This window comes from Hydra vulgaris, chromosome 11 (genome assembly GCF_038396675.1).
Source record: "Hydra vulgaris chromosome 11, alternate assembly HydraT2T_AEP".
In the NCBI taxonomy this organism is placed as follows: Eukaryota; Metazoa; Cnidaria; class Hydrozoa; order Anthoathecata; family Hydridae; genus Hydra; species Hydra vulgaris.
In genome coordinates, this window is record NC_088930.1 from 13,247,714 (window position 1) to 13,265,472 (window position 17,759).

The 17,759-nt window shown below is 23.8% G+C and overlaps 1 protein-coding gene across 2 annotated transcripts in view; it reads right to left on the reverse strand.

Annotated features, from left to right (window-relative positions):
- LOC100213250 (SWI/SNF-related matrix-associated actin-dependent regulator of chromatin subfamily A-like protein 1) overlaps positions 1–14,466 on the reverse strand; it is a 37,105-nt gene extending 22,639 nt beyond the window's left edge. For both annotated transcript variants that reach the window (XM_065810161.1, XM_065810160.1), the window contains exons 1-3: positions 13,846–14,466; positions 12,407–12,526; positions 1,630–1,680 (exon numbers count right to left, since the gene is read on the reverse strand). In XM_065810161.1, the coding sequence (XP_065666233.1) occupies positions 1,630–1,680; positions 12,407–12,526; positions 13,846–14,446 (772 nt within the window). In that variant the 5' untranslated portion in view covers positions 14,447–14,466. The remainder of the gene's footprint in view (positions 1–1,629; positions 1,681–12,406; positions 12,527–13,845) is intronic.
- Positions 14,467–17,759: the final 3,293 nt, after the last annotated feature.

Consider the following 17,759-nt stretch of genomic DNA (forward strand, 5'->3'; position numbering starts at 1 on the left):
TCCTGAAAGAAGTCATTCCTATTTGGAGTGTGACAAAGATGTGGCTCTTATTAACTAATCTCAAGTCAATTAACCTTCAGATTGGGTTAAGATACTTAAAAATGCTCTTAAAAACTCCTTTCCATGTACTTGAACCTAAGCAGAACATGTTGAAAAATATGACTCATTTCTTAAATCCTCACTACAAAGCTAGGTGTCCTGTAGCTACAAGACCTCTTCAAGAAGTGCTTTTTTCTGTTAACTCTCCTGGAAATATATCTTATAGAGACTCTTGAAATGGCGTATATTTAAACACATTTATTAGTAGAAATGTAGAAAGTAAAAGAAAATTGTCATTATTAGAAAACCCTCAAACTTGTATACTGAGAGACTATGTATATCAATAGATGAATTTAAAGATCTTCAGGTACTTAAAAAGTTTACAAACGAACCTGGTTTTTTTAATTCACTACCATTTGATGATAACAAAGATGACCAGGAAGATTTTAAATAAATATAACGTTTTTACTGAAAAGTTATCTTGTTTGAAAAAAAATTTATTGTTTTGTTTATTTTATAATGTTTTGAAATTACCTCATGCTAGTTGTACTTATTTCAAACAGAGCTAATTAGCTAATGTTTAAAATGATAGAAAAACTATAGCCCACTATAACACCCGGTTATAGTGGGCTATAGTGGAAAGGTTTTTTTTGTAAATGTGACATGGTAAACAAAAATACAAATTTATGCATGTGGTAACTTTAACACAGTGCATTGGATTTTTGATTTCTATAACTTACTTTTAGATAATTTAGAATTTTATCTTTACGTGATCCTGGGAATAGCTGAAATTCTAAATTTTTTAATCAAGGATTCAAATATTGTTGAAATTAGTTTACCTATAATGAGTTTATACTAAACTTAAAAACAGCAGAATTTGAGTCAATATTGATCCAGTTTACAGAGGGCAAGTGTATAATTTTTCAAAAAGTCTGCATGACTTTTCAGCTTCTGCATTGTCTACTGTAAACTTAAACCATACGTTTGGCATTAAAAAAAATAATCATTTTTATTATGATATTCTCATTAAATATAAATGAAAAATAAAGATTTTGCAATGTTTTTTCAATAGCAGAGCATTTTGCAATGGAAAAAAAGAGCATAGTTTAATTTGACCCTACCTCAAATATTGATTGATAAAACTTTTATTTTTCAAACAATAATAGATATTTATTCAAAAAACCTTAATAAAACAGATATTATTGTGAACTTAATTTTAAAAAAGTTAATTTATAATCAAAGAGTTATTAAAAAACGGTTTTGAAAAACTTAAAAATCAAATATCTCGAAACTATAATAAAATGTGACTCTGCTGTTTTTTCCCCTGTACTCTTCAAATATTATTAGCTTTTCAAATAAAAACAGTTTTCTAATAAAAATAGTCATTGATCATTTCACTATTTTATTCCTTTCATAAAATTTAATTAGTTTCCTCAATTAAATTTAACGGTTTTTATATAAAATGTACTTGATTTTGTCATTTTTAAAAACAAAGGGTTGTTAAGAACTGTTTTTTACCACAAACTGTAAGTTTAAAGCCTTAACTCAAAGAATATATATATATATATATTTTTTACTATATTAACTTACTCACGGTTTGATGATCTTTAATATGAAACAACCATGATCCAGATGATGGTTCTAAAACAACGATTGGATTAAGTATATTTATTCAAGATTTATTAACAAACTTGAGGTCAAAAAAAATGAAATACATAACTAATTTAAATAATCTAATATATTTTATTATATTAATTATATTAACAAAAATAATAATAGTAATTAAAATAATAATAGCATAATAATAATAAATAATAATAATAAAACTAACTAATGTTAATAATAACAAGACTTCTGATATAAAAAAGAAACAAAAATACTTTTTCTTTTCAACATCTTTGCTTCCAACAAGGCTATAAGCAATGATTATTAGAGTTAAAAGTTACTGGAAGGGAAAAGATGAAGTTTATAGAACAAGATGACGATTGACAGACGATTTAAAAGATTGCACATTAGATGAATCAAGAAAGCAAGACGAAGGAAGCGAATTACAAAGAAAAGATGTTTGAGGAAAAAAACTAGAAAAATAAAATTTTTTGGAGCACTTTAAAATCTATCAGATTATGTTAAACCTTTAAGTAACAAGTTTTAAAAGTACAAAAACAATGAAGATTACTACTACTTTAAAATTATCATCCTCATCAACTTCGTCACCACCACTACCACCACCACCACCACCACCACCACCACCACCACCACCATCATCATTATCATCATCATCATCATCATGTTTTAGTGTTGGTTAAAGGTTTCTTAAGTAATATCAAGCATTTTCACTTCATCAACCTTCATTGTCTTAAATTTTGAGTGAACCTTGGCTCAATTTATTGCAAAATGATGTCCTGGTAAGGCTTTAAAAAAACCAGGACAGTAAGTTTCAATATCCATTGCAATGCATACTTTTTCTTTTGTCAATTTATAAAAAAAGCTTTGTATGACAAATAGTTTTTATTTTAACTTTGTTTGCGTCTTGGGATTTTTTCCATTTTCTAGGATCTATAACCTTGTAATTTCTTAATTCTTCAAATTGTAGTTTCAATTGTGTTGAATTTGTTAGCTAAATTTTGTACCAATAGGTCTTGAGTTCTTCCTTTACTTTCAATACTATTTTTTTTTATACAAATTCTTTTTTTTGACCGCTTCCTTATTTTTTTTAATAGATTTTTTATCATTGTAAATTTTTATAGTATGTTGTGTTATAAAAATGTACAATGATCAAAAAACTTAACACAGATCTTAGTGGAATTCCCATCTAAACAGACTTTATTTTTCTTGGACAACTCTTTATTTTGAATAAATTAACTGTTGTATTTAAAAAAAAAAAAAAGTTTTTTTGGTATACTTTTGTGTAAAGATAGGCAGGTATTTAATTACAGAATATGACTGTAATACTGATTTGGTGCAGTGTGGTATGTGTCTAAGATGGTTTCATCATTATTTTAAAAATATTGGTGAATCTGAAGAGTGTAATCTGTGATAGAGAGCTATAAGTGTTTTAGATGCCAGGGTGAAATTATAGCAAGTCTTTATATTTATATTTCTAGAAAAAATGCTTTTATAAGAGCAAGTTTTAGATGTTTACTATTACTAATTACAGATAGAGTTGAAGGATCGTGAAAAAAAAAAAAAAAGGCTCTCATTAGATGGCTCTTCTTCAGAATAATAAGAAAGCTGAGTCACAAGCTTACCATGATAATATATTTGTAGGTATTCATTGCATAATAGTCTCAAGAAACCACTAAAAGCTTTGTAGTGTCATTGATGAAATAGTGATTAGGAATAGATTTTTACACGTTAATTTAATTAACAAATATCAACAATATGGGTTTTCAGATTATTTTTGATTTAGATTTTATTTTGTTAAATGTCAAAAGCTGACAAATATTATTTGTTTCTTTAATCTTTTTACAGAATAAAATTATTTCTAATTTTTACTAATTATCTCTATAATTTTTACAGATTATCTCTATAATTTTAAAAGTTTTAGTAGCACTCACTTTGTGAAACATTTCCAAAAAATAAAAAGCCACATGTCTGGCTTGAAACATACATGTCCTATAAGAGCCCTAATAAGTAAAACACTGAGTTTATTGATATAAATATTAAAATAATTAATATTATTCTAATATTTACAATTATACATTGATATAACTAATAATATTAGGTTAGTATATTATTGTTCTGCATTTTATACACTCACATGTCAATAAAAGCAATGTGCATATTAAATATATGAGCAGGTATGATACTTTAGGGTTAATATAAATAACCTACACCTTGTGAACTTTTTTTTTTTAAAGAAAAACAATTTCACTTCCAACAAGGCTGCAAGCATTTGTTTGTTATCTTACTTTATAAGCAAGCTTATAAAGTAAGATAACAAACTTGAAAGATTACAAACTATATGAATCATGAAAACATGATAAAGAGGGCAAATTCCGAAGAACTGATGTTTAAGGAAAAAAACTAGGCAAATAAGAATTTTTGGAGCACCATTTCTTAGCTACCAGGACTCTAGCATTTGAATATTGAAATTAAAAAAAAAAAAAATTATAAATAAGTTATTTTGATGACATCAACGCTGTGTGATATTCCAATTACATCTACATTTTAAAACAAAAAATTAGTACATGTTATTCTAGAGTATTTAGAAATAAGAAAAACCAATGTGTTAAATAAATTTGTCATAGCATGTTATCTCAGTTATATTTTGAAAATAACAGATTAAAAAAAAATCTTTAAGAAACTTATTTTTTGCCGAACTATAATTAATAATTGCTAAGATTTGCCATGTGCTGTCTTACATTTATTTGAGCTATTACTTCAATTCATTATATACTTCAATCGAGTTTTAATTGATTGCTCATCCCCTTAAATCCCCGTTCAGATTTTTTATGTGTTTTAACTTACATCAACATTGTTTTAACAGTATTTTACTTGCGCTAAGTATACAATATTGGGTGTATGTATTAAAATGAGATTCGCAATTCTTATGATTTAATTTTCTTTTATTGAGGTATTTTTTTATTGAGGTATTTTATGAGGTATTTTTTTTGGTTGCTATGGATATCTTTGCGTAGTATATCAACAACATATTTTTGGTAATTGTTTGTAATTTAATTACTAGCAATAACAGTAATTTACTTTTAATTTTAATTAGTAACACTTGCAGTAAACTTAATTACTAACACGAATTAGTAGTCCACACGGCATATTTATTATAATATTTGTTATAAGAATTATTTAGATTATGTCAGAGGAAGCTCAAGAGGCTAGAAATAAAGACTTCAAATCTTATCGTGAAATTTTCAGCCAAAAAACATCCAGAAGAGCAACAAATACTGATCTTAATAGACTTCTAGTTTCAAGTGATCCTGTTATTTCATCACTGCATAAATCAACATCACATCAAACAAATCATAAAGCATTTCCTTCAGATGTTTAACAATTACTTAAACAATCTTCAAATGATATTGTTTTATAACTTTTTGATGTAATTTAAAATTGGGAATGTTTTCTTGCACTATTTTTTGTTTTTATTATTTATAAAATATTATTTACCTAAATACTCAATTGTTATTCAATATAGGTGGGTCAAAAATCCAATAAAATTTATTCAAAAATCTATTTACCACTTTGTAACTAAGGAAAGTATCTGGTAACTAAACAATATAAGTATCCATAGTAACTAAATAAAAAAAATTAATCTCTTTTAGAAAAAGTGTGATCTCATATTGGTACTCATGCCAAATTTAATGATTATAGCACTCATAAAATATCTGCATATAACAAAAATAAGTTGTTAAATAAAAAAATATTAACTTCATAAAAAGCGCAGACATCATATTAGTATCATGCTAATTTTAGTGAATATAGCCCTAATAATAAAATAGTTATGAATTTTGTCCAGTAAAAGTGAATTCTGGCCCACTGTGTGATAGGGTCAAATAATGATGTTTTACAAATAATATAATACAAAAAACATCTCAACAATTTTGCCCTGTTGTCAATAGAACAGAAGCATGTTGTCAAAAAAAAACAATTCAAGTGTTAAAGAATTTTTTGCATTTACTAAGAAAATACTAGATCATCATAAGAACTATTTTCAAACTAGCTGAAATCAGTCGCTTAACTGTTTCTCGAACTCTTAAACATTAACAGGAAATTTTATCCATCAATAACAAGTCAGGATCAAACTTGGAAATTTGTAATTTGCAAAATCCTGGACTATCAGACAATGAAAGAGTAAAAAGATACAAATCATCTCATTCCCTTGCGCAAAAAGCCAAGGGTTTTTACAGTATTCACTCTTATCGATAGATAGAATATCCAAACCTTACAGAAAATCAGCAAAATAGTGTCAAAACATAAGGGAGAAAATTGTTCAACAATTGAACATTCTGAAAACTTTACCTCAAATTAGACTTTAGACAAATAAATGGTCACATATTGGTATTAAGGGTGAAGCTGTTAGTAATAAATATAAGTATGCAATGCTGAATAAGCTTGATAAGAAATAGATGATTTTGCAAGTAACTTGTAGCTGTGGCAAAAAAATTCCAGCCATTTGTAACCTGAAAGATGAAAATAATAGACAATAAATTGGTACTGAGGAATAAAGCAACAATAAATTAGTACTGAGGAAATGGTGTTGAAATCATACCTAAAGATAACAACTCACCAAATTTTCTGCAGATCCGTCATATAGAAAAATTTATTCCTACAAAATTTTAAGTTAAACAAGACACCAGGTTAAGCCAATGCAGTCCTAGCAGCTCAAAAAAGTGGAGATGATATTCCTGATAAAGTTCCTGACAGCACTGTGCAAAACCTGATGAAGGACTTAAATTAAAAGTTAGTATATTTGCATAAGAGAAAGAGATGGAATAATTTAATTTGTGTCAAATTATAACTAAATACTTTATATGTAACTTTGATAACTGAATATAAACATAAAACTAATAAATTTTTCTAAAAAAATATTTATCTTAATAAACTTTATCTAAAAAGTAACTTTGATCATTTTTTTGTGGCTGTGCTTTAATATTTTAGTCTTTGACACAAACATCTAGTGTATCGAGTCATATACTTACAGCACAACATTGAATTTAAACATTGAATTATCTAACACAGGAATGAAAAACTTGATTTAACTCTCAACAAAGCAACAAGAATTAGACTAGTTAAAAAAAGTTTCAACCAAATATTTAAAGCTGTCAAAAAAATATTGAAAGATTTCTTTCAACATTTAGTTGTCAGCTTTGTAACTAAAAAATGAAAAACAAATTATTCATTGCAAAAACTTTAGGATTTATGGTGCTGTTAGACAGAGACAATTTTTGGGTCACAAGTCTGACATAACCTTTCAGAATTGGTACTAAAAAATGGTCAACTGAGTAGTACATTCAACTTTGCCATACTATGGTGAACACTTAAAAGATAACTATCACAAGTTTCAAAAAATAATGACATTCTCAAGAACTGGCAGAAAAACTTTGTGTCTATGAAGTCTTTGGCTTTATTGAAACTCTTATATATATATATATATATATATATATATATATATATATATATATATATATATATATATATATATATATATATATATATATATATATATATAATATATATATATATATATATATATATATATATATATATATATATATATATATATATATATATATATATATATATATATATATATATATGTAAGTGTATATATATATGAATAAAGAAAATATCTTTATATTATCATGTATAATATTGTATACTTGAAAGAATGCTCAATAGATAAACTAGGGCTATATAATATATATGTTACTGTTACCCGCAGTACCAGGAATTAGCTAAATGCTAATGTTGATAATATAATTTAATATTGCAACTCTGAGTTTCATGTGTTATAACAATCATCAGGCAAGTAGTAAAAGTTTAATTTTGCTACCAAATTTTGTAAAATAATTGCAATATTAAATTATATTATAAACATTAGCATTTAGCTAATTCCTGATACTGCGGGTAACAGTAACATATATTATATATATATATATATATATATATATATATATATATATATATATATATATATATATATATATATATATATATATATATATATATATATATATATACATATATATAAATATATACATATATATAAATATATACATATATATGCATATATATAAATATATACATATATATATATATATATATATATATATATATATATATATATATATACATATATATAAATATATACATATATATAAATATATACATATATATACATATATATAAATATATACATATATATATATATATATATATATATATATATATATATATATATATATATATATATATATATATATATATATAATATATATATATATATATATATATACATTCATACATACATACATACACATATAAACATCTTCCAACAATTAGAAATGGAAATTACTGGAAGAGAAAAGATGAAGTTTATAAAGCATGATAATGATTCCCAGATGACATGAAAGATTGCAAATATGTATGAACAAATTTTATTTAAATTACTGAAAAGTGAAATTAAATTATTGAAAAAATATATATAATATTTTTAAATTGTATAAACATTTTTAACTGTTTCATGCTCTGATTAGTAAGTCAACTTTAAAAAAACATGACTTAATTTTTAAACAATTTATAACAATAGAAGAAGGAAAAAAAAAGTGACACCAGGTTAAGCCAATGCAGTCCTAGCAGCTCAAAAAAGTGGAGATGATATTCCTGATAAAGTTCCTGACAGCACTGTGCAAAACCTGATGAAGGACTTAAATTAAAAGTTAGTATATTTGCATAAGAGAAAGAGATGGAATAATTTAATTTGTGTCAAATTATAACTAAATACTTTATATGTAACTTTGATAACTGAATATAAACATAAAACTAATAAATTTTTCTAAAAAAATATTTATCTTAATAAACTTTATCTAAAAAGTAACTTTGATCATTTTTTTGTGGCTGTGCTTTAATATTTTAGTCTTTGACACAAACATCTAGTGTATCGAGTCATATACTTACAGCACAACATTGAATTTAAACATTGAATTATCTAACACAGGAATGAAAAACTTGATTTAACTCTCAACAAAGCAACAAGAATTAGACTAGTTAAAAAAAGTTTCAACCAAATATTTAAAGCTGTCAAAAAAATATTGAAAGATTTCTTTCAACATTTAGTTGTCAGCTTTGTAACTAAAAAATGAAAAACAAATTATTCATTGCAAAAACTTTAGGATTTATGGTGCTGTTAGACAGAGACAATTTTTGGGTCACAAGTCTGACATAACCTTTCAGAATTGGTGAATATGTAAGTGTATATATATATGAATAAAGAAAATATCTTTATATTATCATGTATAATATTGTATACTTGAAAGAATGCTCAATAGATAAACTAGGGCTATATAATATATATGTTACTGTTACCCGCAGTACCAGGAATTAGCTAAATGCTAATGTTGATAATATAATTTAATATTGCAACTCTGAGTTTCATGTGTTATAACAATCATCAGGCAAGTAGTAAAAGTTTAATTTTGCTACCAAATTTTGTAAAATAATTGCAATATTAAATTATATTATAAACATTAGCATTTAGCTAATTCCTGATACTGCGGGTAACAGTAACATATATTATATATATATATATATATATATATATATATATATATATATATATATATATATATATATATATATATATATATATATATACATATATATAAATATATACATATATATAAATATATACATATATATGCATATATATAAATATATACATATATATATATATATATATATATATATATATATATACATATATATAAATATATACATATATATAAATATATACATATATATACATATATATAAATATATACATATATATATATATATATATATATATATATATATATATATAAATATATATATATATATAAATATATATATATATATATATATATATATATATATATATATATATATACATAATGATGTCCTTTCTCTTTTAGACAAGGCGCAAAAGCGCATTCTAAACATAGTTGGACCTGCTCTTGCAGCCAACTTTCAACCATTGTCATATCGTTGTAATGTTGCTTCTCTTTCTCTTTTCTATAAATACTATAATGGGCGCTGCTCTAAAAAACTAGCGTCTGTTGTGCCATCTACTAAAATTCATTTTTGTATTCAGGGATGCGGAGTCCCAAAAGAGACTCCGGATTTTAAAGCCACAAAAAGATTACTTTTTCCTAGTTTTTGGTATCCAGGAGCTCTAAAAATATAAAAAAGTTTATGGGCTACTGATAGGAAAAAAAAAAGACTTTTAGGTAAGAGAAACAATTATTTTTTAAACCCGGAGTCCATAGGTATAATGGCAGCAAGGACTCTGTGACGTCACGACTCTGGGCTTAAAAACAATAAGTTCCAAGTCATTAAATCTCATATTTTTCTTATAGAAGATCATAAGTCAACAAACATGTTTAGAGCTTCTAGACACTACAGACAAAAAAATGGAGATATAAAGCCAGAGTCCTTTTGGGACTCCGCATCCCTGCTTGTGTTACTCAACGATCAATTAAGTCTCATCCTTTTACTCATCGTTTAAACAATTTAAATGCAATATAAAAATTGTTACGTTATGAATAACTTTTAATCGTTGATCTCTTTAAAAGTTTTTATTTTATGCGAGGGCTTTAAATAAAATAAAAAATTAATTAAAGTGATCGTTTACAATAAACTTTAAATAAAATTTAAATTTTTTTTAGAAGGCATGTACTTTTTATAATAAATTTTTTTTTAGAAGGCATATCTTTTTTATAATAAATTTTTTCAGAAGGCATGTATTTTTTATAATAAATTTAAACTTTTGAAACTATTTGTCCATGTCTTTCTTTTGTTCATTTATTAAACAATCATTTGAAGTAATTTGTAAAATCTTTTCAAAAAATATTTTTTTTAGTTACTTTAAATAATGAATAAGTCAAATTAAATGTACCCATTCCAATGGAATGATTTAACTGCCTTTTTTTTTTCCTTCTTCTATTGTTATAAATTGTTTAAAAATTAAGTCATGTTTTTTTAAAGTTGACTTACTAATCAGAGCATGAAACAGTTAAAAATGTTTATACAATTTAAAAATATTATATATATTTTTTCAATAATTTAATTTCACTTTTCAGTAATTTAAATAAAATTTGTTCATACATATTTGCAATCTTTCATGTCATCTGGGAATCATTATCATGCTTTATAAACTTCATCTTTTCTCTTCCAGTAATTTCCATTTCTAATTGTTGGAAGATGTTTATATGTGTATGTATGTATGTATGAATGTATATATATATATATATATATATATATATATATATATATATATATATATATATATATATATATATATATATATATATATATATATATATATATATATATTCTTTTTATTCATTTTTAGAACTTAAATTGGTATGTTAAAATAAAAAATTAATTAAAGTGATCGTTTACAATAAACTTTAAATAAAATTTAAATTTTTTTTAGAAGGCATGTACTTTTTATAATAAATTTTTTTTTAGAAGGCATATATTTTTTATAATAAATTTTTTCAGAAGGCATGTATTTTTTATAATAAATTTAAACTTTTGAAACTATTTGTCCATGTCTTTCTTTTGTTCATTTATTAAACAATCATTTGAAGTAATTTGTAAAATCTTTTCAAAAAATATTTTTTTTAGTTACTTTAAATAATGAATAAGTCAAATTAAATGTACCCATTCCAATGGAATGATTTAACTGCCTTTTTTTTTTCCTTCTTCTATTGTTATAAATTGTTTAAAAGTTTAAGTCATGTTTTTTTAAAGTTGACTTACTAATCAGAGCATGAAACAGTTAAAAATGTTTATACAATTTAAAAATATTATATATATTTTTTCAATAATTTAATTTCACTTTTCAGTAATTTAAATAAAATTTGTTCATACATATTTGCAATCTTTCATGTCATCTGGGAATCATTATCATGCTTTATAAACTTCATCTTTTCTCTTCCAGTAATCTCCATTTCTAATTGTTGGAAGATGTTTATATGTGTATGTATGTATGTATGTATGAATGTATATATATATATATATATATATATATATATATATATATATATATATATATATATATATATATATATATATATATTCTTTTTATTCATTTTTAGAACTTAAATTGGTATATTATTTATACCTAAAATTTATTTTTTAAATTCAAATATTTTTTAGAAAAAATTTCGAAAAAACATGACATAAAAAAAGATGCTGTTATATTTTTAATTAATAAATTTAACTTATTATCAATTAATTTTATATCTAAGTTTCATAGTTACAAAATTTTATATTCTAGTCACAAAACATTTTATATTCCAGTTACAAAACTATTAGCTTTATTTTCTAGATACTCCTTGTATTTTAACTTTTCGTTATTCAAAGCATTTTTTTCAAATTTGCAAAGAGCACACATTATTAAATTTATTAATACATTTTCAAATGCTACATTTTTTTCTGCCAACTCTCCATAACTATTTTCTATGAATACTTAGTAACCAATAAACTTTATTCTGCTGTGCTTAAGTAAGTTTATTAATTAGTATTTTTTTTAAAAAAGAAGATAAAATTTTAACTTATTATATAGTTAATGGAGGAGATGGTTTCAATATGTAATTATATATAACACAATAATATTAAAACCATATTCAAAAACTTAAAAACAAACCATATGTGCAGCTTGAAATATTTTTTGCTATTTGCCGAATAATCCCATTATTGTGTTTTTTATCAGAACATTGACATCGAAACCAAATAGGAGATTTGACAACAAAAGATAATTCAACAGCTAAAAAAATTAGAAAGCCAATAACAAAATTAGTGAAACAACTTATTTTCTTAATTATAAACATGAAGGAGAACTTTTAGAAATACAAATATATATATATATATATATAAATATATATATATATATATATATATATATATATATATATATATATATATATATATATATATATAAATAGATCTATTAAAAAAAAAAAATTTCGGTCTTGCATTTTAATTTTTACTTTTTGTCAACAAAATATGGAAAAAACTTTCGGACAACATCTAAGGGTTCTATATATATATATATATATATATATATATAATACATAAATATATATATATATATATATATATATATATATATATATATATATATATAAATATATATATATATATATATATATATATATATATATATATATATATATATATATATATATATATATATATATAGATCTATAGTTTGTTGTCTTTGGGAAGAGCGGAAGGAAAAAAGTGATTCTTACGCCAACACATATGTCACTTTTAATTACTTTTGACTTTCGTCCAACATTTTTGTGTTGGACGAAAGTCAAAACCATTAATTTAATTACAAATTAATCGTTATATAAAAAAACCACAAAAACGCAAATTTAATTGACCAGAATGTTTTTAAAACATTCTGAATGTTTTTAAAACATTCTGAATGTTTTTAACAACATAAACAATGTTTTTATTTTTATTTTTTTTAATAAAATGTTTTTATTTTTATTTTTTTTAATAAAATGTTTTTATTTTTATTTCTTTTACTGTAAATCATGCGCGGAGTGTTGCTACATCGACTATCTTATAGCCTGACTCGCAAGGGAGTGTTGCTACATCGACTGACAAATAGCCTGACTCGCAAGGAAGTGCTGCTACATCGACTGAAAAATAGCCTGACTCGCAAGGAAGTGCTGCTACATCGACTGACAAATAGCCTGACTCGCAAGGGAGTGCTGCTACATCGACTGAGGGTTTGGTTGGGGCAGGCAGTCTATCATTAATAAAAAAAAAAAATTCCGGTCTTGCCTTTTAATTTTTACTTTTTGTCAACAAAATATGGAAAAAACTTTCGGACAACATCTAAGGGTTCTATATATATACATATATATATATCATTATGGTCATGCTTTGAATTAAATAAAATTTTACCAACAAGACATTTTTAAATATTCTTTTTCTATGAATAAATGGTTTAACACAATAATAAACCCTTCTTTTTTTATGGAGAAGCAAAAGTCAACTCTATAAAGTTGCATTGCATTCTATAAAGTTGTGTATATTTTGTATTGAACATAAATATAAACAGTTACCTACATATTTTATCAGACTTTGCAGGATAAATGATATTGTCATCAAAACCTTCAGAAACAATCAACTTTTGTGTATGGCTTTGAGTGTTTTGAAGTCTATTTATTTCACAACTTTTTATAACTGACTGATTTGAAAATTCTTTTAAAGAAATGTTTCTAGCAACTGTGTCTTTCCTCCCATTTATTTTAGAACCTTTAAAGCTTGAAATGTTATTAGGAGTAGATAATGATAACCCTTGTGTCTCTATGGAATTCTTGTTAAAAATAGAACTAACTACATTAATAGTCTGAGATGTCACTGGAATAAATGTTTTATTTTTTAAGTTTGGACTAAAACTATTTCTTGAAGGTGTTTGAAATGATTTCAGTTGAGAAAAATTTTGTTCACCACTCCTTTTATATTCTTCAACATTTATATTTTGATCAGCATGAAAATAGTTTTGCTGCACCTTAGGAAAAATTGGAGAATATTGAAGAATGGATGATTGATTTAATAATTTTGGGTTACTATCTTTCTTTAATTGTTTATTAGTTAATAACTTTTGCAATGCTATCTGTTTTTTTTCTTCAATAAGAATCTTTTGTTCTTCAGTTAGTTGTGACATTTAAATATTAAATTCCTGTAAAAAAATAAAAACATTAAATTCTTATATATTACTTGTATTTGACAAATATTTATCAAATACAACTATTTTGATATTGATAGACTTACATAAAAATTTAATGGTAGGCAATTAAAAATAAAAATGATTGTTAACCCTGTGTATTTTTTTAATCTTCTTTTTTTTGTGTGTATTTTTTAAATAGAACAGTTATTATTTTAAAAGTTAAATGTATGGAAGCTCCTAGAGATAATTTCAATATATATATATATATATATATATATATATATATATATATATATATATATATATATATATATATATATATATATACATATATATATATATATATATATATATATATATATATATATATATATATATATATATTTATACATATACATATACATATATATACATATATATATACATATATATATACATATATATATATATGTATATATATATATATTTATATATATATATATACATATATATATACATATATATATGTATATGTATATATATTTATATATATATATATATATATATGTATGTATATATATATATATATACATATGTATATATATATGTATATATATATATATATGTATATATATATACATATATATACATATATACATATATATATATACATATATATATATATACATACATATATATATATATACATATATATATATATATACATATATATATATATATATATATATATATATATATATATATATATATATATATATATATATATATATATACATATATATATATATATATATATATATATATATATATATATATATATATATATATATATATATATATCAATCCTCGAATTTAGGGTCAGCATTTTGGCAATGCCAACCTAACTGCTAATTTAGAAGTGTTTAAGGTCCGCAAAAAATCGCCGACCTCATTTCTATGTTTTATGGATAAACCTTTGTTTTACATTTTTTTTGCCGACCTGATACCAACCTCACACAGATTAAGGTCTGCAAATTATTGCTGACCTTAATTTTCCTAACTCTGAAATTTTTTGCTTGACCTCAAATGGTTTGAGGTCAGCAAAAAATTGCTGACCTCGTTTCTGTGTTTTATGGTAAATCTTTTGGATTAATTTTTTTTGCTGACCTGTAACAGTTTAAGGTCAGCAATTTATTGACCTTTTTTTTTTCAGGTTCCTAATATTACAAATAACCTTATTGGTGAAAAAACAGGAAATTTTTTATAAAAAAACAAAACTATAAAGGCTTAAAAAACAGGGTTTTTTTTAGGAAAACAGGACTTTTTTTATGACAATATTTAAAATATATATTTATAAAAATCATAAATAAGCACATTAAAAAATTTATGAACAATAAAAAATGTATATATATCATACAAATTAAAAAAAAAACTCATAAAAATACTAGTCAAAAGATTATCAATTCCCTATAATAAATAAAAGAAAAAAATATGATGCTTTGTGCATGGCTGATAGTACCAAATTTCAAAAATTCATGTAAACAAAAAAGAAATTAAATATAAAACATAAACACATTACAATTAGACTTTTTTTTATTTCAGATATTTTTTAATTCTTTTATTATTTTAACTCTAGCTTTCTTTTCTATTTAATTATTCATTATTTATTTAGTTATTTATCTCTGCACTTAGTTTTCTTTAGACCTTCTGTCTCAATTCTACTTTTTGTTAGCCAACCCTTGACATTTTTGTCACACAAATTTTTAATAGTTTGTTTCCCTCTTCCAGTTTTTTAGCAAAATCTATTTGAATTTTTAGCTATTTAATGGAATCCTCGGCATATTCAAGCTTTAATTTTAATCATTAAGTGAATAGAAAAAGAAATTTAAACTTTTATTTGAACAATTATAAGCTTTTTTTTTTTTTTAAAAAAAAAAGAAGCTTATAATTGTTTTAGAAAAAATGTGTTTTTGGCGCCATATTTCTGAACAGCATTTTAACCAAACTATCATCTAAATCCTTTTTTTAAAATCTGGACACAACACAATGAGGTCTTGTAAAATTACCTCAATTTTTGTTAATAGAATATCCTCTTTTCCTAATCTATATTTCTGAAATGCAGACTAGGAAAATGCAAAATTTTTTGAATTTCTGCATCATTCAAGTCAAGGGCTTTCATCTTTGATATAGGCTTTAACCACTCAGATGGTTGCAAATTAACATCATCAATAAAAACTTTAAGAGCAAATCCTCTAGATATTTTTGCATCTATCGCAAGTTGTCAAACTCCATTATTCTCATTAATATGTCTTACCTTTTCAACAAGGTAGAGATATGTCTCAACATATGCAAAATATTTCTCAACTATTTTTACAGAAAATTTAAAAAAACTGTGCGAACCAATTGGTAATTGGTCTAAATCAATATCATCAGAAATGAATGCTTACAAACCTTCCAAAAAAGCATTGGAAACTGTATGGAGTGATATGACCCAACATTCATAATAAGTTTTTCTTTTTTTTCAAGATTGTCTTTTAATTTTTTTAAGAACAATTTATTGACATTTGGATCATTTATATTAATGGAAAGATTGACCCTAAAAGATCATTAATTCATTCATAGCAAGCCAGACATTGTTTTACTCTTTATCAATTTAACTGCATTTTTTGCTAAACAACAAGCTGAATTTTCCCTAACAACTTTTTTAAATGATCAGGAAGATCTTCTGCAGTACACCTCCCAATAAACAATATCCCGAGTACTATGTTATGATTTGCTGAAATTTATTTGAATGGTACATGGTATAAGCATCATACTGTTTATTTTGTGAGTTTCATCAAATTGGAATGTAAAAGGCAAACATTTCAACTTATTTAAATAACTTTTGGAATACAAGTGGATATTCTGAACTGAATCATATACTGCAGCTCATCGGATTTTTGTTGATTTGTTTTAGAAATTTTAGAATCCAGAAACAGGCTTATATTTAGCATAGTCAACATCAGCTGCAGCAAATGCACAGTTTGAACCAAAAATTTCTAAACAATGAACAATTTCAGCCATTACTACTTTGCTCTCCGGTGCTTCATATAATGCTTTATGTAGATAGCTTCAGAGCTAAACTATCTGAACTTGTCACATTTAAACTGATAATTAGATTGATTTTGTACTTTCTTCATATTTCTTTGACTTAAAATGAAGATTAAGCTGGGTTACACCAGTTGAAATGTTTATGTCCACAGAACAAAGTTTACAGAAGCCATGTTAATATACTTATTTGAAGCTTTTATCAATGGATAGCTCTTTTTGCACGATGATTGACATTTAGTCT